The sequence below is a fragment of the Lathamus discolor genome, chromosome 9, assembly GCF_037157495.1.
Source record: "Lathamus discolor isolate bLatDis1 chromosome 9, bLatDis1.hap1, whole genome shotgun sequence".
Classification (NCBI taxonomy): domain Eukaryota; kingdom Metazoa; phylum Chordata; class Aves; order Psittaciformes; family Psittacidae; genus Lathamus; species Lathamus discolor.
The window spans coordinates 2,942,518-2,967,750 of NC_088892.1; the positions used below are offsets into that span (position 1 = coordinate 2,942,518).

At 43.1% G+C, this 25,233-nt stretch overlaps 2 protein-coding genes across 5 annotated transcripts in view; one reads left to right on the forward strand and one right to left on the reverse strand.

The window, feature by feature from the left end:
- Nucleotides 1–2,945: 2,945 nt before the first annotated feature.
- Nucleotides 2,946–21,843, reverse strand: LOC136019322 (heat shock factor protein 3-like). Its single transcript, XM_065689432.1, has 13 exons — nt 21,644–21,843; nt 20,206–20,314; nt 18,430–18,557; nt 15,573–15,697; nt 14,627–14,702; nt 13,825–13,886; nt 13,323–13,404; nt 12,906–13,039; nt 12,216–12,461; nt 8,049–8,154; nt 7,410–7,475; nt 6,141–6,207; nt 2,946–5,581 (listed from the first exon to the last, which is right to left on the reverse strand). Exons 1-13 carry the CDS (start codon nt 21,779–21,781, stop codon nt 5,250–5,252), a joined length of 1,671 nt encoding a protein of 556 aa, XP_065545504.1. The 5' UTR covers nt 21,782–21,843; the 3' UTR covers nt 2,946–5,249.
- Nucleotides 21,844–21,985: 142 nt separating this feature from the next.
- The window catches only part of HEPH (hephaestin), a 29,655-nt gene continuing 26,407 nt past the window's right edge, over nt 21,986–25,233 (forward strand). Inside the window, exons 1-2 of one of the 4 annotated variants that reach the window (XM_065689772.1) lie at nt 21,988–22,097; nt 24,645–24,707. The gene's annotated coding sequence lies outside the window, so the exon portion shown is untranslated. Of the gene's footprint in view, nt 22,098–22,355; nt 22,494–24,644; nt 24,708–25,233 lie in introns of those variants that run through there. The other 3 variants (XM_065689774.1, XM_065689770.1, XM_065689773.1) reach the window with 3 other exon arrangements.

Genomic DNA, 25,233 nt, shown 5'->3' on the forward strand with positions numbered 1-25,233 from the left:
TCCCTATTCTTATGTCTCTCAGTCATGAGAGGGTATCAACTCTCAGCTAGGTTCCCATCCATTACAATTCCTCAGAAATCTTCCATGAGATGCAACTCCAATCTGCAGTCGCTGGGATGTGGAGAAGCAGGAAAAGCTCGCATGGGTCGCAGTGTTCACATACTTCTTGGTTCATAAAAGGATGAGAAAATAATATGTTAAGTTCAAATTAATGAACTTGCTTCCTGGGGCACATGGTTGGCTGTACAGGAGGGCAGAAGCCTCAACTGACTCAGACTGAGTCATAAGGGAACCTACCACTAGCAGGGTACGTACAAACCAGGAAGCTAAAACTCAAACTGCTGACAAAATCAGGATGTGTAGATATTTATGTATTTATTTATATATTTCTATTTACATTTACCTGTTTGGCTGGGGGGGGGGGGGGGGGGGACAGTAGCAGGAGGGATCTCTTGTCCTTTATATGATGCCAGTACAGACACCTGCACACTAAGATGACCCTTCACAGTAATCTCTTGCTTCTGCTTTGGGAAACTAGGATAACAGATAACTACTTTTCAAAACAGCAATCTTGTTTTAGGAGACAGAAAAACATTTTGAGCAGGGACTGGATGAGGCAGCATCGTACAGTCCATGGGAGACAGAACTCATGTTCTGGAAAGCTGTGTTAGCAAGCACGCAGCAATATGAGATAATAAATGCAAGGCTTTGCTGGCATGGTCTGTGTACTGAGTGCTAGTCTGGGACAATATAAATAATAATTATTAAAGGAGCCTCTGAGGGGCACTTTTCACTTTCTCACGCTGTGCTTGCCATGCGTGCGTTCCGTAAATTCTCAGCACATGGAAGTCAAGGAAAACCAACCTTTCCTTCCCAGCCACAGGGCACTAAAACAAAGAAGTAGAAGCAGAAGCTCTGTGTGTTGGCGCCAGGGGAGGAAGGAAACTTGCATTACAGTGAAGCAACTGTGGTCACTGGTAACACCAAGTTGTTACACATCAAGTTGCAGTCCCAAACAGCATGCTGTTGCGCACAGAGGCAGTGGTGATCCTCTGTCATCCACCCACTGTGGATGCAGACAGGCTTAGGTACCTCCTCGTAACAGGGGAGTCTGTCCATATCCCAGTGATACTGCCACTGCTGTGCCCGTGCCCTTGTCTTGAAGCGGGGCAGCATGTTTTCCTTGAAGCATCCTTTTTCTTGGCAGTGGAAACGATTAATAGAGTTCTTCTAGGAATATCGAACAGAAACTGTAAAGCCCACAGTACCAGTTAACCTCAGCATGGGCTCTGCACAAGGCACTGTGCCTGAGGTCTGCCTGGTGCTAAGATCACCTATGCTGTTCCCTATTTCCTTCTCATGTTATCTCCAGTAAATGTTGTTTTAATCCATACCTGATGGAGCTGAGGGCTTCTCACTGGAGTCCATTAAGCTCACTTGCACTGGTGCACGACATCTGGTGTACCTGGAAGAGCCCCAGAGAGAAATGGCTCTTCAGGAAAGGGTAGCGAGGCAAGGATGGGGTGGGTGTCTGACTATGAAGGATGTTTGTGCAGCCCTTGGGCTGAGCAACCACAGCATGAACTGGCAAACTGGGAAAGAGTAATCTGGGTGTCCCATCCCAGCTGAAATACTGTCTCCAAAAGGAAAAGGAAAGGGTCCTAAAAAAAGCCCAGCAGAATTTACATTGTATTTGGTTGTTACTGACATGCTTTCCAAAGAGTTCTGGGAAGTTCTAACCAGGCAGAGAGTTGCTAAAGACTGAGATACAGTAAGAGCTGCTCTGGCTACACCCACAAGAAGAACAGATGAAAGGGCCAAGCCCTGGTGTGCTGGCAGCCGGGAACAGCAAGTACAAGGCTAACACTAGGATCCTGCAACATGGGACACCAAGTTTTCACCAAGTAACAGGGACCCTGGACAACCGCTCACACTCTGCGTGAGGTTACACCCCCCCCGGTTGAAACTTAATGGCAAAAAAACAGAGAGCCTTGGCTCTGAATTAGAACTGTTGGTTACAGTAATAGCATCTTTCTTTTTTTTTTTTTTTTTTTCAACAAATGTGTAAGTAATAGAATGAATCTAGAAATCAGAATAGAAGTAATGTTTAAAGGAAGAAGCCATAGGTATTGGAAGATGCTCAGATATGTCTGATAACCACCCTTAACAGCTGTAATATACTGAATCTAAGTTAACCCTGTACAGTACATGATCTTTAAGGTGCTAACACTTTTAAGGGAAGATATGATGGTGTCTATGCCTAAACACACCAACTACTGCTTTAAGCAAAAATTTAAATTTTATTATAGAAAAGATAGAGGGAGATGGAGAAATGGAAGCGTGGAGAGGGAGGCGTGTATTGTGTGCTCCTATCAAGGAAAATATTCCAGCTCTGTGAACAAAGATAACAACAAATTGAAAGCTTTTGTTAATCTTTTTTATAAAGCAGGTAACAGAGGGACCAAGTATCCCAAAATTTTCTGGACTCTTACAACTTAATGCCATTTCATCCTCCCGGACTTTTGCACAGACTCCCACTGAGCTTTCACATCACCACCTATGAGATCTGTGTCAGGTTCCCTCACTGCATAATGTGGAGGCTGGCTCCCAGTCAGCTCCCACCATTTGTAGGCAATGCCAAAATGCCCAAAGCCAGCCTGGCCCTTCACTGTCACTGGTGGTCAATCCCATTCCCACAAGCTTTCATTCCATGGTATGTTGAATGTGGATTAATAATAAACCTTATCTTTCTTCTTTTCTCAGGCTGACACCTCTGCAAACAGGTGCCAGGCTAAGCTTAACATGTCAGTTACTTTTGAGCCAGCCTAATATGATACTCTGGAGAGCACTAGAACTCTCCTTTCTAGAAAACTCAGTAAGCCTGTTTGGGAAGTATTAGCACACACAGAGGAACAAACAAAACAAATGTACAAGAAACACAGTAATGGTTTTGCAATTCTTGCATTTAATTATTTCAGGATGTAGATTTTTCCTTCTACTCAGCCTTCCCCTTTCCATTGTCATATTTATACTTTTTTATTTTTTTTTTTTTTTTTAGGAAACTTGCATAAACAAACACTTTTCCTAGACCAGTACATAAACCAGACACAGATGCACAAGTTTGTATTTGCAGTTTTCTTAAGCTTTGGTTTCTTAACTTCTTAAGAGACAAAGTGCATTAAAAAACTATTATGCAACCCGATCAAATATCTGATGGTGAGATACACTGAGATCAGAGGACTCTGTGATGGAAGAACATGACAGTAATCCATAACAGGAACTACACTTCAGTCTAAACTGTTCAGGAAGTCAGAGTTATTGATCAGCCTCTCAAAGAATGTGGTTGTCTGCACAGTGCTGTCAGAACAGCACAGAAGAAAAGCCTGCTTTTTACTGCTTCAACTCTTGGCAGAACTGAGACCTTTGGGAAGAAATAAAAACACCAAAACAACACAACCAAACCTGAACCCAAGACAGAAATGCATTTCACCCATTTCCTCTCTCCCTTTAGCTCATGAAAACTTGAGACTATTCAGCCCTTTGTCTCAAGAAGTAAGCAAATGAAAGACTGGAAAAGGCTAGAATAAGACAAACTTGACAACAGGCAATTTGAAAGATACAAACATGAGGGGGCATGAGGTAAAGAACAGTTACAGAAGCATGAGAATAAAACAACACTGTAAAAGCATTACACATACACACACACTCAGTAGCAAGATCCTCCTCTGCACCAAAACATTTGACAATGAAGCACAAATCCAATTAAGGCCAGCATAGATATCATGCATTATCTACTAGGCTTCAGAATATGAAATTACCTTGGGTTCTTGAATATAAAAGAACTCAAAACTTACAAGTTCAGAAACTTTGGAGAGAACAAAGCCTGTAGGTAGCCTGCATTCCTAAAACTGAAATAAATTCCAAGTAATTGTGCTGGTAGGAAATATCACATGAAATTATACAACACGTTTTTTACCAGGCTCTTCTAGCCCCATCAGTTTGGTATCACCACAGCAAATTTCAGGTTTGTGTGGGCTAGTGGTAGACTGCTACAAACCTGGTATCAGTGAAGAACTTGCTACTTCACTGACACCAGGGGCTGATGTCTGCATTGCAGCTGCTCAAAGAAGTTAGGAACACAGCACAGAAAGGAATTTTGGGGCAAGATGTTTTTGATTAAGCAGACACTAGTTTTTTGTAATTTGCTGTCAAAGGACTCAAATGCAGCTGGTTAATTTAGCTTTAAGGTTCCGCAAGCAAAAAAAGTCCAGTGCTCATGTAGGGTCAGGTAAACAAGCAGTTACCACAAGCAGAAGAGAAACCTTAATGTAATGACCTATGTCAATGCAAGTTACCCCATGACTCTTTTTCTTGTTGTTTATTCCCCACTACCCCCCCACACCTTTTAAGGGAAGCTGCTGGGCTTTACTAGACGTGAATCGTGAAACAGTTCTACTCAAAACTTCTGAGGACACATGACCTGTGAGCTAGGCGCAAGCTATCCTACAAGAACTGCCATGCAATGTGCATGAGAAATCAGCGTTATGCAGGGTGGCGAGCACTTCCTACCGCAACACCTACAATCCGTGGCAATGGATATGTGTTAGCATGTTACAAAGTAATATTCCACCATTAAAATGTAATTTTCCATAGGAAAAATGTTCCCTGTACCTAGGAGCAAATCTAGGAGTACGGAAGTGATCTAAGCAGATGCAAACAACTATAGCCATAAACTATCAAAAAAAAAAGAAATCTCAAATTGAAACCAAAATTAAAAAAACAGAAATAAATCTTAATTCCAAACAGTAGACAAGCCACCTACCAAAACAGGCTCTCAGGAAGAGTAAAACCCATGTTTAAAATATTACACACATTACTACTCAGCTAATAAAACCAACCAAGACATATCCCTCCCCCCAAGAAAAAAAACCCAGCCAAATTTTACAAACAGGATACAAACAAATCTCCTCTTGCAATAGAGATATTGGATAAAAAGTTATGGAATATGTTGTGGTATGCTTATAAGGAGGTTTTTCTTCCCACACCCCCCGCCCCCCAGTGCCTTCACTCCCACCAGCTCTTGCTTTGACCTTGTTTTCAGTTATGTGCTCTTTACTTGAAGAGAACGTTCATTTGTCCATATAGAATATGACACCCAGGAAGCAGGTGAGGAGAGAGGTCACACTTTTTGCTGATCCACTTTGTTATCTATTTCTCATTGCTAAGCCAGTTACAGATGCGATGTGAGTTCAAGAAGTTTCTATCTCAGAGGCCTCTTCTATGAAGTTAGCAACAGGACTAAGGAGCAAGAGTGGAAACAGTTTATACTCTCCATTTCCATCTTCTGAGAGGAGAGGTGGGTCACCCATTCCCAGAGCATCCAGACGCTCAGCTTGGCTTGCTGCAGCTGCTAGTGGCAAGACAGTTCCACTACCTGATGGAGGATGAAGAGCAGGTTTCTCCTCCAGGGGAGGCAGTAGAAGGTCTTTCGGGTCCTCTATCTTCCCTGCAGCTTCACCTGAAGGTAGTTCTTCGAATAATGAAAGCAGAGGATTGGCCCTGTACTGTATCAGCTGCATATCTGAGGGAAAACAAACAGTTTAAACTCCAGGCTCCTGTGTCATGTAAGTGGCAAGGAATGACAAGGAAAATTGGAGAGGCTGATTCAAAATTTGGTTCACTAGAGAAGATCATACAGCATAGGTCTGATAGACTAAACCCACAGCTGCAAGAGTGGAGCTAAGGCTCCTGTGGCTGTTGAGTATCGGAAGTGAACTCCAAGCCCCCTACTGCGTATGGCATGCAATGGCAGCACCGAAGTAGCAAAATTAGTGCATTTGTGGGGGCTGTAGCCCATGTAAGAGATACTTTCACAAGGCTGTTCGCAGTTCTACTCTCCCTTGTGGCGCTGTGTCATGTATAAGGAAATGGTAAACAGCAACACAGGGCACAGGATGGAGCCTCTTAAGACTGAGGTGCAGCTTCATCAAGATCAATGAAACATCCTAGTGTTCACAAAAATTTTAAGCCCAGACCAAAAAGGAGATAAATGACAATACTCGCTACAAAGATTTCATTTCAATACACAGTTTTGGAAGAGTTTGGAGCTGACACAGCTCTCAGTGTTCCTTCCTGCCCACCTTTGCTTCCTGCTGTTTCTGTCTCACTTGATCCCAGGTCTTCAGTGCTCTCTGCCAAGTTTGCAATCTGAACAAAATGGATAGAGTAAGAACACTGAAAACAACAAAAATAACAAAACCAAAATCAAAGTCCCCACTGACAGGTTAACAAAATTAAAGGTGAAAGGAGGAGAGAAGAGATTTGGAACACTTGATCAATGAGCCCATTGTTGACGTGAGGGCCAGCAAACAGGAGCTCTCAGGAGAGGGCATGGACAAATACAGACAAACTTACTAAAGCCAAACAAGTTTCTGACTAGCAAGCATTTATTTTAACTTCCAAACCAGAAGCTTTATTATTGTCTGTCTTGATGAAGTAGCACTGCTAAACACGATTTCATCAATATAATTAAATCTTGCAAGCACTGCTTGAACACAGTTGCATTTTGCCTCAGTTGTAGTCTAAACTCTTATGACTGGGAAGTCCTAAGATTAAGTATTATTATTAGACTAAATATTATTTTAGGACTACAAAATAAATTACACTTGCAAGGGTTTTGGGTTCTTTTTTAATATGAGTCAATTCTAGGAACTGAACCAAGAGAAGTAAATTGACATTGAACTTTTGTATGTCCTCTGAGGAAATTTCATATAGCCATGATCAGAATAAATACAGTATATTGCATTATATTTTTCATTTAGTACTTTTCATTCAGCCTTCAGGCAGACTGAAGACACAATCTCATCTGAACTATAACCCCAGATCTAGTTATTACTTGGCTAAAAGACACCATGGGAATCCCTGAGGCTAGGAAAAATAAGCCAAGAAACTGCTCTCAATATACTTTGATCAAAAAGAGATGATTTTCTAGCCTTCTGATTCTAAACAGAAGGTATAGAAGTAATAGATAAGAATAAAAAAATTCCTCAATATAGGCAGCTAATTCAACACACACCAGTTTGTTTCCCTCTTCCTTATGTTCCCAGGTGTATTCAGAAAGCAAAGAACAGGTTATTCAAAGTAAAGTGGCAGTTTAAGTCAGCCCACTGACTGTATTAATGCAGCTAGGAACACAACATTTGAAATTATCTTGAGAACCCACTTAAATTCATATATGCCAACTGAATTAATATATGTAACTGAAAACATTAAGTCAGCAGGACAAGATAAAAATCGTAGTTTCATGCCGTGCTATTAATCCAGTCCCTATCCTCAAACTGCATCAGTGAAATTTTAGCTCTCAACATCATCTTAACCCTCCCCATCATCGAAGCAAATCTTACTCTTACATTTTCCATACCAGCAGAAGTTTCCATCAAGTTCATATCCAGGGCTGGCAGCTCAGGATTAAGTGTCTGAAAAAAACCAAACCAAAACCAGACCATATGTCATATAATAAGGCCCTTAAAACAAACTTCAGACAGGTCCTGAAAGGAAAGCAGGATAAAGAGCACACTATCTGCTGAAGCACAAGGAAGGTAGCTCCCCCACAGGCTAACAGCAATATCCTTTTACCCTGTGGTGGTAAACTGAGGTCACAGGAGAAGAGAAGGACACCATGTTGCCCAGTGATTCCAGGTGTATGGCTGAGTTTCATTCTGTATTATAAATGCATAACCACATAATCAGGATGTGATGATAAGTGGCGAAGGCTTGAGAAGGAGAAGTTAGTCCAATTTTTTCCATTTTCCCCCCTCCTTGAGTTCTGTGTAACAGATAAACTGTATGAACTGAAAAAGGCTCTCAGTGTTACCTTGTACCATGTTAAAGACTCCTAGAATGCCTATGCCGCATTCTATTCGTAACTACTTGCTTTTCAGAATTCCCCCCCGCCCTTGCCCATTACAACATGGAATAAACCAGTAAAATGTCATGATGCATACTCATCAGTATTTTTCAGAAATCATAAAAAGTGCAAAGACACTCACATCACTGAAAGTTTCAGAACCAAAGTTATACTGCTTCCCAGATAACATTGCTTGAAGCTCTTCAAGGTTGGCGTCGATGCAATTAAGGAAATCCTGAATTTCTTCTCTAAAAAGACAAAATTATATAGTGCTCTAAGAAACAGTTGTTAGGACCTTCCTGTGCACGACATGCAGGTTGCTCACATTCCAGAATAGCTTATTGCCAAATTAACGAAACCACATTCCTTTATCACTTTTCACGGTTCAATTCTTTGAAGGACAGGTACAGGGAAGACTATCTGAACTGCAAGTACCATAACAGCTACCATACCAAAAGACAACTCCTCCTTCCATACCTACTTCCTCCTTCATTTTAATATCTTTTGAATGTTCTTAGATCCCAGACTGTAGACCAACATCTGTTTAAAATAAGGTCTGATGGCTTTCACCTGTGGACAACAAATAATAACAAAGAGCTGGAAACAATCTGGATCTGAAGGAACACTACCTGTTTTCCTATACTGAAACATCAGATTGTTGCCAAATTGTATGCATTTCCATGGACAGGGCATGATTCAAGGGACACTGAACGAAGTGGAAAGGGAGCTGCACGCACAGCATCTGTACTGAACTCTTTGATGTGAGGCAAGCTACATCCTGCACTGGAACACTCAACTACCAGCAGCAGACAGTTCCAAGGCATCACCCCATGCTGCAGTGCCAATGAGATGAGACATTAGAAGGCCTTCAGGTCACAGCAAGTGCTGTGACACATCATCTCAGCACTTCCTACCTGAAGTTAACCACAGCAGAAAAGCTGTCAAGAGAAAGAACTAATGTTTGCTCCTTAACCCAACTCACCCTGCAGTCATACAAATGACAGCACTGATAAAGCTTAGGGGCTCTGCAGAGCTGGGAACTGCTTAAACATGCTGCTGCATGTGAAACCACAGCCTGCATGATTTTGATCCCGAAGCAAATCTGATCTGACAATGCACAAAGGAAATTAACCTTTGCAAAAATGAGGGGAAAAGAAAGTGAAACATCAGACTATCACCAACACAAATCCATATCCAGTTCTCAGAGACAAAGCAGCACAGGGTGGTCTCCTGAAATCACTACTCTTGATCCACTGTTCGGCAGCACTTGGCAGTGCCAGTAATTGGCAATATGAGGGCTGGTGTGTGAAGCTTTGAGTGTGTCATTAATCCAACAGGAAATTGGGAAGTCCAATCCCCCCAAAGTAGAAGAAATCCTCAATCAGGTATACCCAGGAGTTTGGGCATAAGAAATTCCAGGTAAGGTGAAGAATGCTTTGCCTATTAAAATTGAAATAAAAAGGGGGGCCTGCCCAGTTCGAATAAAACAGCATCCTTTAAGGATACAAGATAGAAGGGGAATTAAAGAAATAATTGGTAAATTTTTCAAATATGATTAGTGGAATGTGAATCGGAATATAACACCCTCATTTTACCAGTAAAGAAAGCAGATGGGGAAAGCTATAGGCTAGTTCAAGATTTAAGGGCAATAAATAAAATAGTAGAGGACATCCACCCTGTAGTGGCTAATCCATATACTTTATTGACCAAACTAAAATTAAATCAGAAATTGTTTGCCATCCTGGATTTAAAGAATGGTTTCTTTTGCTTACCATTAGCCAAAGAAAGCCAAAATTATTTGCTTTTGAATGGGAAAATCCTGACGCAGGAAGAAAAACTCAATTAAGTTGGACAGTATTACCTCAGGGGTCTAAAACCAGTCCAACAATTTTTGGAAATCAGTTAGCATGAGAACTAGACCTCTTAATTGCTACTGAAACAAAGGAAGAATGTATCCAGTGGGTGGTGGAATTATTAAATTTTCTGGGACTGAATGGTTATCGGGTATCCAAACAAAGGGCCCAACTAATCCAAACCCAAGTTTTCTACCTAGGATATGAAATAACAGGAGGAGAGAGAGAACTTGGAGCTGCTAGAAAAGAAGCCATTTGTCAGACTTGACTGTTGACTGTCAACGAGCTCCAGACATTCCTGGGAACGACTGGATGGTGCAGACTTTGGATCCATGGTTATGGTGTTCTGCATCCTTTTTGCAGGAAGAATCGACAGAACCACTACCACACGACTGCTTGGTCACTATAGAGACTGTATATTAGAGCCGACCAGACCTGAAAGAAAAACCTCTGGAAGATGCTGATTCTTGGTTTACTGATGGTAGTAGCTTCATGAAAAATGGTGAACGAAAGGCAGGATATGCCATTACCACCACTTCAAAGGTAATAGAAGCTAAACCTTTACCTGGGAACACCTCTGCCCAGAAGGCAGAAATAATAGCATTAATGAGAGCCCTGGAATTGGCTAAAGACAAAAGGATAAATATTTGGACTGATTCGAAATATGCATTTTGTGTGGTACATGCACATGGTGCTACCTGGAAAGAATGAGGACTTTTGAACACACAAGGGAAACAGACTAAACATGCTACAGTAATTCTACGGCTACTGGAAGCTGTTCAGCTACCTGAAGAAGTAGCTACTATGTATTGTGGAGGGCAACAACAAGTTGACTCTGATCACAAAATTGGAAATAATTTGGCTGATTTTGAAGCCAGATGAGCAGCTGAACAATCTAAAATCATGTCCTTAATTCCTGACGGCAAACTAACAATTGAGAAATCTAAACCTAGGTATTCAAAACAGGATAGAAAATTGTCTGAAGATCTAAAAGGACAGGAAAACAAAGAGAGAGGGCTGGGTTCAGATACCTGATGGGCGAACTGTAATCCCCTATAACCAACTCTGGAAGTTAGTTCAGGAGGAACATAACAAAACTCACTGGGGTAGCAACTCTTTGTATAAATACTTAAACAAATTGTAGGAAGGAATCTATACACCATAGTTCAATTAGTGACAAAACAATGTCAGCTCTGTCTTAAGAATAATCCTAAAACTGAAAATAGAAATCAAATTGGGACAATTGGGAGAGGAAGTTATCCGGGACAGCAGTGGCAAATGAGATTTTTCTGAACTACTGAGAAAAGGGGGTTATCAATATTTGTTGGTGCTAACGGATACTTTTTCAGGTTGGCCAGAAGCATTCCCTTGTAAGATAAATAATGAAAGACAAGTAATTAAAACATTACGAAGCAAGATAATACCTTGTTTTGGAGTACCATCAGCAATTTCTTCTGACTGAGGCTTGCACTTTAGTGCAAAATTGTTACAAGAAATTAGCAAAAAAATTAGAAATTGATTGGCAACTACGTGTTCCATACTGGCCTCAGGACAGTGGGCAAGTAGATAAGATGAACCATCTGATCAAACAACAGATTAGTAAAATAAGTCAGGAAACGAACTTACATTGGTACCAAGCTTTACCACTGGCTCTACTAAGAATTCGAACTAAACCTCGGTTGAAAGAAGAGGTTAGTCCATTTGAAATTTTATATGGAAGACCATATCAGTCCCAGTTTAAAGGAAAAAGTCTTCAGGAAGTGGGAAAAGGCTATCTATGACAGTTTCTGATCAATCTGGGAAAACAATCGGAAGAGATAAATAAGAGAATATTATGGACAAGAGCAAGAGGTCTGGATTATTCGATTCACCCTTTCAGATCTGGAGACTGGGTTTATGTTAAGAATTTTTCAGGAGATCCTCTACAGGAGAAGTGGAGTGGACTGTACCAGATATTATTGACCACCTTTACAGCAGTGAAGATAAACGAACAACCTGCTTTGATACATTATTCAAGAATAAGGAAAGCACCAGAGCCAGAGAAAACATGGTGGATCGAACCTTCAGGACCCTTACGTATGAAATTGCGTCGGTCATAATTTGGATTTATATGATAACTGGCGTACAAGCTTGGGACCAAAACTTACACCTGAAATTAATGCAGAATGTTACTAAGGTTTTAATCATAGTGACTGTTGGCTGTGTACACAGTGACACGCTGATATAGAAGTCAGGCATACTCATTATCAGAGACATGACAGATGAATTTGCCCTGCTTTTAGTGTGCAATGCTAACACTTGTCTTTTTAAAGACCTACCAACAAAGGAGAAAACAATACAGTTCAACAACATTTAAAGACATAAATCACAGTGTTCTGCTAAACACATTCCCTGGAACTTTGACAAGCTCACACAAGATGGTAACAGCATAACAGTTTCCAGAAAAAAGTTAATACCTGTCCAGCAAAGGATCGTTTTGGTTTCCAGAGTTACTCTCATTCAAGATGGAGTCAATCACTGACACGGGGTCTTCTGGAGTATTAGGTTGTGCAGTATGGAGTTCCACAGCAACATTTCCTACTTCACCGAGTTTGTTGACATCATTTATATGAACTGGTGGGACAGATTCTGCACAATTTAACACATTTGGCTGTGATACTTGACAAATAGGTAAGCCAGGATCCACAGGGGCCTGTGGCTCTCTAAAATATGACCCAAAGAGAAACAACACACAGGAGAAATCATCAACTGGATCTTGGTTTGTTTATTACTAACTTGGATACATTTTGGATTGTTTATTTATAATCAATATATGCATTCATGTCCCTATTCAGTCAAAAAGTTAGTATGTGCTTATTTGTTGAATAGATAGAAAAGCATCAGAAAATTAAACTTCAAGTGCAATCAGCTTGACAGCCTTTCAGGTACTCCTGAAGAGACATAAGCTCCTAAAAATCTTTGCTCACCATGACTAATGCTACACGTTGTAAAAAAGACAGCTTACCAACAGGCCTGCCATGCACAAATGGAGTAAAAATACAGAGCAGCTGTTTCCCAGAATTCATATGGATATATAAACATAACTAACAAACATAACTACCTAGTAACAACCTAGGCATAAATACTCCCACATCCTTTAAACGTACCTGGCTCTGCCACTTGTGTGTGCCACAGCAGGGAGACCACTGGTGGCATTTTCCACGGTATCGGTGATATCTCGAATGATGAGACCTGTACCATTTCCATCCTCGTCATCTGCACTATGTTCAGAAAAAGCCATCTGCAGGATACAGCAAACAGAATGAGTAGAATGAGTAAACAAAAAGGTCTTTAAGGTCTTTTTTTTCTTTCTTTCTTTCTTTTTTGCACCTTCTCTGTCCTGCTCAGAGTTCATCTTTTACTAGTGGTACTGACCTCCATGATAGCAATGCTTTAAAGCTGCCCATTTCAAAATGGAGTGCATCTGATTGTAAGACTAGGGTATTAAGAGTTACAAGGAAGACTTTGAGACCACTGTATATCATCCTGTCCAACCCATCAACTCTTTCCCTGGGAAAACTTACTGCTTGGCCACTTTCAACAGGTATGCGAACATACTGACGACTGTATTTGGAAGGTGAAGCACCTGCAGCATCTGTTAGAGATCTGAGACAAAACATGGCTTTAGCATACAGTCCCACAGGAAAAAGCTGTAGCAATGTCAAATACATACAGTAATGGTAAGAACAATCATTTTTCCACTTCTAAGATAACTGGCCTTTAGAAATGTTTTTCACCAAGTGTACTGCAGACACTAGAGACTGCACTCTAAACAAACTTTTTGTTACATTTTGAAAGAGTACTATTTTTCATAACTCTGCCCTTCAGAATTCAAGATGCATAGTCTCTTCCCAGCAATTTTTTTTAGTGATAAAGAAGTAGAAATCTTAATTTGATGTTTTATGCAAGTTTGAATATACAAGTGATAAAAATATTCTTCATACACTTTAAGTATCTTGCTCCTAGAAGCTGAGTTATCCCTATAACTCATATTTGAAATTGATTTTTGAACTATCCAGTAATTACCTTTTTCTTTTGACCCCAACAATATAATTTCCTCGCATCAAACTTAGTATAAATTGAAGAATCTAAAAAGGAAAAACATACAAACAAAAACCAAGTAGTCAGCACAGCAATCCTAATGTTAACTTAATAATTCAGATTTTACTACAAAATTATGTAGTTATGTGATTGAAATTAGTAGGTAAATTACAAACCCATTTCTGTTTGTGTCTTAAAAAACAAAATGACAGTTGAAATGTCATTGAAAAAATACCCCACTTGGACAGTTTTTGGCTTTTTTTTTTTCTAAACGTAATATAACATCACAAATCACTAGAGGATTCCAGACCAGAAAGAGCTGAGGGATGAAACAGAGAAAATATGTTCCAGTGCAGAAGCTCCTATACTTTCTGGGATCCAAGTTGACTTCTTGAATGGGCTAATTTTGTCTTGGTCCAAGATCTTTCACAGACTCCATTCCATGCGCCTGCAATCTCTTGTTTTAGATTCCTGTTACCACGCGCTGCCTCCAACCTCAAGCTTACCCCAGGTCAGCTTGATTTACTGATTTCTCTCCAAATGAAAATCACTGAGATTTCAAACACAAGTAAATCCTTATTCCTACAACTTTTCCTTAATGTTTTGCTTGCGGTTCTTTGCTGTGCTACTTCTGGGACACTCAGGAACTGTGAACATTTTCTTTATGCTGTATTAATATAGCCTGTTCAGCTCTGTGTCATTTGTCATTCTACATAAGCAAAGAATGCCATGAAGTATCACAGAGGCAGGAATAAGGATGGTAGCACTGAAGATGCTGCAATGGTACCTTAGACAGCAGCTTCTGTTGTTGACTGTGCTTCTGCCTTAGAACTGCCACTTCTTTCCACAGGGCCTTATTTTCTCTGCAATGCAGAATAAATCAGAAGACAGAGGATGAACAGAGTTTACTTTATATGCTCTAGTTTTACACCTTTCAAACTTTCACAGTACCTTGCAGGACCAATGGCAACATTCCTTCCATGGATAACTAACAATCAGTTAATCCAATCCACTAGTACAAACTCTGTGTTAAATTGGCTCAATTTTCCATCAGGCAGAACCAAACTCTCACTAGTAAGGACATTCTTAATCTCTTCTGCTCCATCAACAATCTTGATCTGCAGTATTCCTTCAAAGCCTTAAAACCTCAGAATAAAACTCAGTGTTTGAAAACAGGCTGAGTGTAACAGAGACCATCTGAGAACAGCTTCAAAGTTAGCCTTTGATGGGTTTTGTTTGTTTGTTTGGTTGGTTTCAAGGAATAGAGGGAGTGAAGTGAAGGTATCTCCTGAACTTTAGTTGACACCTGCGTGCATTCCAATGACCTGAATGAATTACTGGTGCCTATACAAAGAGAATCTGATGAGGACATGCAAAGCCCACTTCCAGTTAGAAATAAAACCAAAGGCTAATTCTCCCTCACCTCATTTAATCCTGGGTTTTTTTGTTTTAAAAAGGAAGTACTTTGATTGTCCTAGAAAACTACTACAGGTGCTGGCAACCAAAATGAAATCTCAAAACAGTCAAAAAATTCCCAGTCTTCATCTCTGGTCTGCAACTGAATTATAAAATGAAACAAGGTACAGAACGTTGTGTGGGATGGAATGGGGATTCTTAGAAAAAAATACAGCTTCACCCATTTCCAGTTCAAATGAACCCCATATTTCGAGTCAAGTTCCATTAGACCTAAGCAACACTCAACACATAAGTGCCTCTGAAACAGACGAGTCTACCTCTTCATGTTAGCCAGTCTGACATCCATGTTGTTCTGCTGCTCTCTCATTTCTTGGACTTCAGCTAGCACTTTGTGCAAGTCCTCTGCACAGACCTTGAGATCCTCAGTTCTTACTGCAGATACCTAAAACAGGACCAGGTTACAAGTTTTACTACAAATAGTGCTTTGCATGCTCTCTTCTACAGGAACAGTGTAGTTAGTCTGTAAACCCCATTAAAAGATTACGTAACAATTCTTACGCATCACAAACCACAATTACTATAGGTGACAGCTGTTAGGACAGTCTACACTGTATGCAAAAAAAAAAGTTGTCAATGAAAACATGAGATTAGCACTCTGTACGTGTAGACAGAGGGCTCACCATTGTCATTCATGATAAAAACCTAACACTGACTGAAAAGAGCCTTCCCTAGGGTGTTTGCTCTGACGGGTCTGATGACAGATTGCCCTCTAGTGTCAAAGAGTAAGACCCCAGATAAACAAAACATAATTCATAGTGGAGTAAGAACAAGACAATCATATTCCTTTTAGGTGCAGGTAAATATGCCAGCACAGCAGTAACACATTTCAATTAGGTTCCTGGTAGGAGGGAAAGGTGTCTAAATAGACACATCTTACTCAATTTGAAAATTCATCCCATACTATCTGAATTGCAGATTCCCACTGGTGTTTGCTCTACTACCTCTCTGCCCATGACATTCCAAAATTTTAGAGACTTGTCTCGAGAAAGTCTGATTCTGCTCGTCTGCCCACAGCAGAATTCGTGAATGCCACCTCTTTAAACAATGGCAGAAAAGCCATCAGAAAGCAAAAAGCTCACTTTCTTCTCCCCACACTTCCATACTCTAACTTTTCCAGTTCTTTCAGCAGCTCTCTCTGTGGCGGTGGCACTGATGGCTAACACACAATTCAGGATTTTGAAAAAGACGCGTCTGGTGCATCGCACATCTGAATGACATGTCCGGGTTTTGGGGCATTTTAAAAATCATTTAGCTAAATGCTGACTGTAACTGAACCAAATGGGAGTTGCACCAGATAACCACCAGATGTCCCTTCTTGCCTACAACACACTATGATATTTCTTACTATTCTACTGAATTCCAAGAGGGGGACACATGTGTGAAAGCATCTGCAACTGGCCTGCTGAAATGCTAGGTATCTTACATGCAGGTTGGCTCCCAGACCCCTTTTTTTCCAGGGGAGAATGGGATAGTCAGAAATGGATCTACAGTGTTATAAAATATCCCATTACTTCATGATGAAACAGAATATAATTGCTATGCAGTTATTACTCCACAGAAATAGCCAACTACATTCTTAACATAATCCTTGTAACAAAGGATGGACTGGGTGGCCTGACAGTCCTCTCCATCTACCTTTTTAGATGCTTCACTATTCTTGTGGGTAATACGTTATACTAAGGTACATTGAGCTGTATCCCCAATGAAATTCATGGCTGATTTCTCTTCAGCATACCACCTCTCCATGGGGAACACACCTAAAAGATGGAGACAGGTAGAAATTTTCAAAAGCAGTCAGCCTGCCCCCATAAAACAGCCAAACTAAAACATTCTGCCCAAGTGTAAGAAATTTTTCTCTTCAGGGTCCTGACCTAGATATAAGGGTGTCAAGACTGAAGCATTTCAGCAGAACTGACAGTAAAAGGGAGTAAGTAAAGGAAGTCCTGCATTCAAACCTGCACTCCTGTTAGAAGCTTTAAGTCCAGTGTACAGCAAGTACTGAAATAGGGCTCCATTCCAGACAGTAAAAGAACAGGAAAATTAATGGATGTTTTGCAAAAAATCACTAACATTTCCTGTTCAATGAAGAATGTTTCATCAACCTATTCAGTAGTTTCATATGAATGTCCTTGGCACTAACTAGAGCTTTTGTCTTTCCATCTAGAATACTCCACCCAGTGCAACACACCTAGGATACATGGTGCCATACAGAACATCATCAGCTGACAGCCCCAACATACCAGCAAGAGACGTGTGCAAGCCAAGACAAGTTAGCGATTACAGCATCTGGGGAAAGCATAGGCCTGAGTCAGAGAAGCAACTGTACAACTATATTTAATCCACTGTGATTCTGAGCAGAGACAGCACAGTGGAGAATCAATCAAAACACAATTGTGACTCTCAAGCCTATCCTCTGCTTTTATTAACTTGGGCAATGTAGCTACCATATTACAACATTCTAAAGAAAAGATTCTGCAGTTCAAGTGTCAATGTGATGTATCATGATACTATCTTTCTCTGGCAGGGAGGATATTACGCGCTCTAAAGTACCAACAGAGGATAAATATCTGTGCTGGAACAGGTCAGACAAGGCCTGAATGTACAAGATAAAACTGGAAAGTACTAATAAAGGTGTAGCCTAGTGGCAACATAGTTTTGGAGAAATAATGCAATTTATGCAAAGTCACCCAAATGAATTGAATACTGATGCCCTTGCTAATTTTCAATAAGAAGCCCCAGACAGGGTTGTATTTTCTTTTGCTTCTTTCACTTTGTGACTCTTTCCAGCTCTATGATGGCAGAATTGAAGACCATGCTAAGCTGTAAGTGGGTATATGAATTCTCTGTGAAAAAGGGGTTCTAGCATGACAGCTATGAAGATGTGGCACTACTCCAGGGCACTGCCAAACAGTGGGGTGTGTTTTGTCTAAATGCTGGGATAAGGAGGCCAAGCCAAGCCTGGCATTCAGGATGGAGTTGCAAAGTCTTGCATCATGATGCACAGCCTTGGTTCCCACGGGATTTGTTGGCTGTGAAGTATTTGAAGCCCCCCGACATGCTCTTTAACAGCTACTTTTCATAGCAAAGTGAAGTAAATACATGCTTAGATTGTACCTTGCGCTTGATGTTTTCCAGTAAATGTGCCTTCCCTTGCTTGAAGAAAGGGTGCTGGAACTCAATGACTGAGCTTTTCTCTGCTGTAATCATACCATTCTCCAGGGCAATCACCTTCCTGAAACCATCTGTGGATACATATCAAAGTAATTTCTTTCAGTGCAAAGCTGACTGTAATAGCATACAGCTAAAAAAAACCCCAAGGCTACTGAAACACCTGAAGCACTACAGTCAGTGGGAGCAGAAACTATGGAAACCAGCCAAAATAGCTTTTCTTCGGTGCTCAGTGATTTGACTGCTCCAGCCTTCACAGCTAGAGAACATGTCCACAATACCATCAAATGACCTCACAGGTCATACAAAGAGCATGCAAGGCAGAGACTAGCTAGTTTCTGCAGCAAGACAGGGATGTCCAAGTCACCACAGAAGTGAGTTACAAATCAGAGTTATAAGGACATCTTGAATAAAATCTTGCCCCAGTGGGAGCAGTGGAACAGTGCACTTTCCTTTTCATGACTATAATCCCAAACAACTACAAATCAAAACAAATGCTGTCATGTACCACCAGGGTCTACAGAATAAAGGAGGAAAAATCAGTTCTCAGCCTATGCAACACATGCACACAGAGTACTTTCTCTATACCAGACTGCCTGCATGAAATAAGACATTGTCAGCTATATTGCCATCACTGCAACCCTGCTTCAAGTACCACAGGGTAGACACAAAATACAGTTGACAGACCAATTTCTATCTCTTCTCATTCAAGATTTTAACATAGTTAATGTATTCCTGTTTCACTGTACCTCTGTTTCACTGTGCCCCAACAGCACTACCATAAGAAAACTTTACTTGAAGCTAGAATAGGTCCAGCAGGAAAAGGAGGCTGCCATCACATTGTAAGTATTCACAGGAATATTTTCATTTTAGCATTTGCCCTTGATGCAAGGCAACTGACAACTGCCTGTTTGCATTATCATGTGAAACCTAAATGATGATGACTTAACACAAACAGCAACATCCACCTTGTGTCAAGAGGCTAAAGGTAAGCTTTCTCACGTCAGCCAAAATCTACACAGGCATCAGTTAGAGAGACCATGCAAACCTACTGGGCAAGGACAGAGAGTTCCTGCCCTTTACTCCACATGAAATATCTAAGCAAGATGGCCATCTTCCATGCAGTTTGTACTTTCACTCAGCCCATAAGCTATTTGCTGCAAAACAATTGTATCTGCTGTGTGGCAGCCCTGTACATTGTACTGCACCTTTGAATCACCTCTTCCCTCCAGCTCTTTGCCTGTACAAGTTGTACACGTGTAATGGGATGCTACATGATGCTCAGACGTAGAGCACAGAAAACATAATGAGAAACTCAGTCCAGCTTGATCCATCAGCGTCACTAATATTGTTTCAACACAGCAATGCAGGCAACAGCATGATCTAGGCAATTAATTTTTTTTTATATACTAGATACATGGGTGTAGATATGGTTGCTCTTCCTCTAGGTACCATTAACACTACCACTGGAGCCCAGAAAACTCTATCCAAGCTTTAGGTACCACCATGTTAAACAGTATTTTTTACAGTCACTGCTCAAAACACAGAAAGCAAAAACTAAGCCAGGTTCTACTGTTCTTTTCTTTTGCAAAGCAAACTTAAAACCAGAATTCAGGCTTTCAGGGACCTGCCAAGTCAGTTGTTTTGATTAAAGAATTTCAAATCAATACCACATAGCAATGAACTTAGCAGAAAGGAAACATAAGAACTGCTGATGCTTACACATGTTAAGTTGTCGTATAAAGCTGGAGATATTGTTGTGTTTGAAGTACTTGGGGAGTAGCTCCTTGGCAAACCTCTGCTCATCCAGAATGCAGAAATTCTCACCATTCTAGGAAATAAGCAGAAGTAACAGAGAACAGGCACAATTTTTCTAAGGTGTCAAGACCATAAATCAACAGCGATGGCAGGGCAGGGCAAAACAGTTTGTGTAAACACTTCCTAGTACTTGGGACTGTACTAAAAAGTTTGGATGCAAAAAGACAGTTACACGGAATATTTCTACTGAATGGGACATTTTTAAAAACCTGAAGTTTCAAAGCCGTTGAAGTTTTGTCTTAGACCATAGAAAAATTCTTCTGAAACCCCCGTGTATCTGTCACTCTCTTTGCCCGCAGGAAACATAACCATTGCTCCAGCACAATGAAAGTCATGCCACTAGAGGGCTTTTATCTCCTCGGCCAGTTTGCCCAGACCCTGACAAGATTCTTCCATTGTAAGGCCTATGTCACCACTCGAAATAACCACGGAGCGTTGCTGAGCTACAGAAAGTTCAGACCACACAGCCCAGCGGTGAGGAAGTGTAACTACGACAAAAGCAGCTTCGGATTTAGCCTATTCTCAAACTTCCTGAAACCCGGCAGGTCTTTTGTGGCAGTTTCACGTTAGTCACAAAAAAAGCAAAAAATTATTATTTTCTTCTTTGCCTTTGTAATGGCTGAACCTCTGGGGAAAAACAAGTGGAGAAATGCTAAGGGATGTAAAAGTGACAGGAGACAGAAATAACGCCATGCCCGTGCCAGATCTCAGCCGTACAGCGCCCAAAGGCGCTCAGGCCAAGGCGGCCCAACCTTCCTACGGCAGGACGGGAAAATTACAAGTTAATTACTTCTCAAAGCGCGTTTTCCACGGAACCTCACCGCTCTGCGCCGGGCCACTTGGGATGCTGGCACCGGGACCCGCTCCCTCCGTGGCGTCTGCACAGGCAGAGCCCGGCCCCCGCCGCGGGGTTGCGTCCGGCCCCGCAACCTCCGCACCCGCCGGTTCCGCCCGCCACAACGGGCCTCCCCCCACCGCTGAAGCGCCAGCCCACGCCGTCACGCCCCGCTGCCCCCCGGGGCCGGCCGAAGGCCTCCCGACCCGCCAGCTTCCCGGAGGCCTGGTGCCGTCCCCAGCCACCGCTCATGCCCCTCCCGGCCCCGCCTCCTGGCCGGACCCACTCCCCGCGGCGGAGCGGCCCCCGCCCCGCCCGCAGAGCCCCGCCGTGCCGCCCCAGCACTTCCACCCCAACAGATCCGGACACCCAGCAGCCTCCCCGGTCCTGGCCCTGGCCCGCCACCCGCTTTGTGCCGCCCCAGCCCGTCCGCTCCCCTCTCCTCTGCGCCCCGCGGAGGGCGGTGGCGGCGCCCGGCCGGGCCAGGGCCCCGCGGGCCGCTCTCACCCTGCTCCAACCGATGACGTCGTCGCTTTGCGGGTCCTCTACCAGCGCCCAGAGCTTGGCCAGGAAACCGGGCACCGGCGCGAAGCCGGGCCCCGGGGCAGCGCCGGGGCCGCCGGGCAGCGCCAACCCCTCCCGCATCCTCAGGCCGGGCCGCGCACTCGTGCAACGGGCCGGCGGAGGGCGGAGCGGCCAACGGCGGCCGTGACGCCACGAGGGGCGTCGCCCGCGGCCCGAGGAGCTCGTTCATTGGTGACCTCTTTGAAGCCCCGCCCCCTCCCCCAGCACCGCCCGGCGCCTGGGAGCGTGACTCTTGTTGTGCTCCAGGGGGAGCGCGGTACGGCCACGTGACTCCGCGGGCTCCTTTAAAGGGCCCTGCCTCGCCCGCGGCGTCCCTGGGGAGGGCTCGCTGGGGGGGCCGCGTCCCGGCCGCGGCCTGGCCTGTCCCGCCGGGCAGGTACGTGCAGCCGCCCGGCCTCGAGCCCCCGCGCTCCCGGGGCTCGGCGCACCGGGCGGCTGAGCCCCCCAGCGCGGTCGGGGCAGAGCGGGACACCGGTGCTGGGCGGGACGGGCAGGGGCGCGCTGTGGTGGGGCGGAGGCCCGGTGGGACGCTGCAGTCCGGACGCCGTGTGCGCCGGTGGGGCCCGCTGCAGGTGCGACAGGGGCGCAGCCCGCAGGTGCGTAGCGGGGTGGCCCGGGACGGGCGGGGCGCAGGCGGAGGCGAGGCAGCGCCTGCTGTCGGTGCGGACTTTGTACGCGCTGGAGCCGGTGCAACCTCACTCCGCGAGGTCCCGCCGCCGGCGCTGCCTCCGGCTGTAGCCGCCAGCAGGTCCCGCGTCCGCCCGCGCAGCACGTAAGAGACTTCGCGCCTTCTCTCGTGTCGGGGAGGAAGCTAGCGGTCAGGCTCTCTGCCGTGGTCAGTGGAAGTTGGTTGGCTACTGCGTAAACTGAACTCTAATTTTCTGTTAATTTGTCATTTCTGTGCTGTTGGAGAATTGGCGAGGGGAAGTCCTGGGAGTCAGCGTTCTGTTGTGACGTATAAAGGTTCAGGGATGAATGTGATATAAAGTTGGGTTTGGGCTTTTCCTTTATCCTTAAGGCATATGTTTCAAAGAAAAACTAAGGGGGTTTGGTTTTTCTTTAAAAAAAAAAAATTGTTGGTTTCCTTTATCTTGTACTAGTAGAGTGACTAAATGATGATTAGTTACTGTAGAGAGAGTGTGAGAACAGAATCACTGTAGCCTGCCGAACCTTCACTGAGTGAAGATTCAGTGATGCTGCTTTGCTGTTTCCTAAAATTACCCCAGAGGTACACGTGCAGTGTCCTGATCAAACAGAAAGCCTGGGGTCCACACAGACTACTTGTAAAGCCTCGATGAAGCTGCCTCAGAGACCTCATCCGTCACTTTTTCCAGTGCCAGAGCACATTCACAAGTTATTTAGATTCCTGTGACTTCTGGTCAAGTATGTTTTCTGTTATGTATCCTGATGCTGCTGCGTGCGGTTTTGATGTTGTAATAGGGACTCCGACATGTAGGAAACTGGGCTGATACAGGGGGATTTGTCTCAGCAGGCAGCTTTTGCAACCAGCTGTAAGAGTTGCTGTTTACACTTGGCTTACAATCTCAGCTTTGCCCTTTCCTAGGATTTGATGTTGCTTGCAGATATCACTAATATAAGAGGACATAAAGATTAGCCTATGCTGACTCCCCGGGCTCAGCGGCTCCCTTGAGGATAGCCACCCCATGCATTGGGTATGCTTTCTCTGGAAAACTGCTCCTGTGTACTTTGGCCTTGGGTGACAAGAAGGCTACTTCTTCGTCAGAGTCATCCCCTGGCCCTTCCCAGCAGGGTGTGTGCTGACAGGGTGAGAGGCTTCAGGCTGGTGCTGCCAGCTCTGTCTTTCCTTGTTGCTGTCACCACTGCCCTTTGCTAGTATGGTAAGACAGCATGGGTGAAACTTTCTGAATGCCTTGCTTTGAAACCTCTTTACTGGTGCAGTGAGTAGGTCAGTGCAGGTACCTCACCTCCCCATGGGCAGGAACGGTTTCTGGAGCACAAGCAGCAGGGACAGAGATTGGTGAGGTTAGTGCCATCATTCCCTGCTCTGCTTGGGCTGTGGGGAAAGAGCTGTTCTATGTCTGAGTTCCTTCAGGTGTGTGACCAGGACCTGAAGGGCTTGCTGGTGGAACTGCAGGGGCAGAAGTATGGATTAAAACCATCTTGGATTTAGAGATCCCTACAGCCCCCTTCTGGGAAGGGAGGTTTCTTTTTCCAAACTGAGAGTTGCTTTCTTTCAATTTATCAATTTAATAACTGTTTGGAATAATTTTTACTCAATTGTCATTAGTTTCTGGGGGTATTACAGCATGCTTAGAGCTCTGAAATAAAGGTTTGGAAGGTATCTACTCCTTTGTCATGTACTGGGGTTGAATCCTGTGTATTGTGTGTTGGATGTGGGAAGAAATTTCACAGCTCCTCTGGGAAAGCTGTTCTAGTGTGATGTCATGCTAGCTGAAAGTTTACCGAATATCTAGCTTTGCTGCAAATAAACCTCATATTTTTATGTTGCTATTGCCAAAGATGGGGGAGAATAAATATTGATAAACTCTTCAGAAAAAAATCTGTTTGTTATGGTGTTATGTCCCCATCCCCCTCTTCTTGAAATTAAGGAAAACTGATTCCTTTAAGCTTTCTTGCAAGGTCACATTTTTCCAATTCTTTTGCTTTCTGCTTCTCTCTGCTGAATGTTTTCCAAGGTGCTGTTGTGTCTCAAGAGCTGGATGTCTGTTTTAGATGGCAGTTTCATTATCGGTTACATCCAGCTTTGTTAATTATATGCCTGGATGAGATTTCTTGTGGGTTTAGTTTGTCATCCATCTTAACCCTAAGCTATTTTCTTATCTTTTGATGTAATTCTGCTGCTCCATGTTGCATCAGCTTCTCCTTCATAGATGTAGTTTTTTACTCTTACATTCACAGAAATGTATTTTGACTATTTCAGATAGTTTCTGCAACTTGCCCTGGATCTCTCTTCAGAGTATTCCTGGTGCTTATTCACACCAAGGTTGGTGTTAACTAGAAGTTTTATGAGTAAGGCCCTTACTTTAATGGAGAAAATATTTAATGGAACTAGACTAAGCAAAGAGCCTTGGGCAGCCCAGTGTGAGGATGCACTCCCTGGATTACAGAGAATCACTCTTTAAGAGCAGTCTTTAAAGAAGTTACAATTTAAAATTACTTCATATTGACTAACTTGCATGTTCTCAAGTGGGTTAGTGGAATAGATATTGGCAGCAGTTTAAAATACAAAGGTACTTGTTCAGGATTATTTCCTTTTGTATGTTGTCCTGTAAGATGATTTGGGGCATCAGAGGCAGTGGAAAAACAGTCACTTGAAATTCCAGTGTGTGTGGCACTTTCTGCTCAGGACAGTGCTGCCCGAAGATGACAGTTACACAGTGTGTGGCATTTACAGATACTAACACAGCTCTAGCTGTGAATCTGTTCACCTTATCTCCTGCTGTGTGAATGCCTACTGAATTAGTATTCTGTTAACACTATGGAACAAAGCATTTGAAAGCAAACTACAG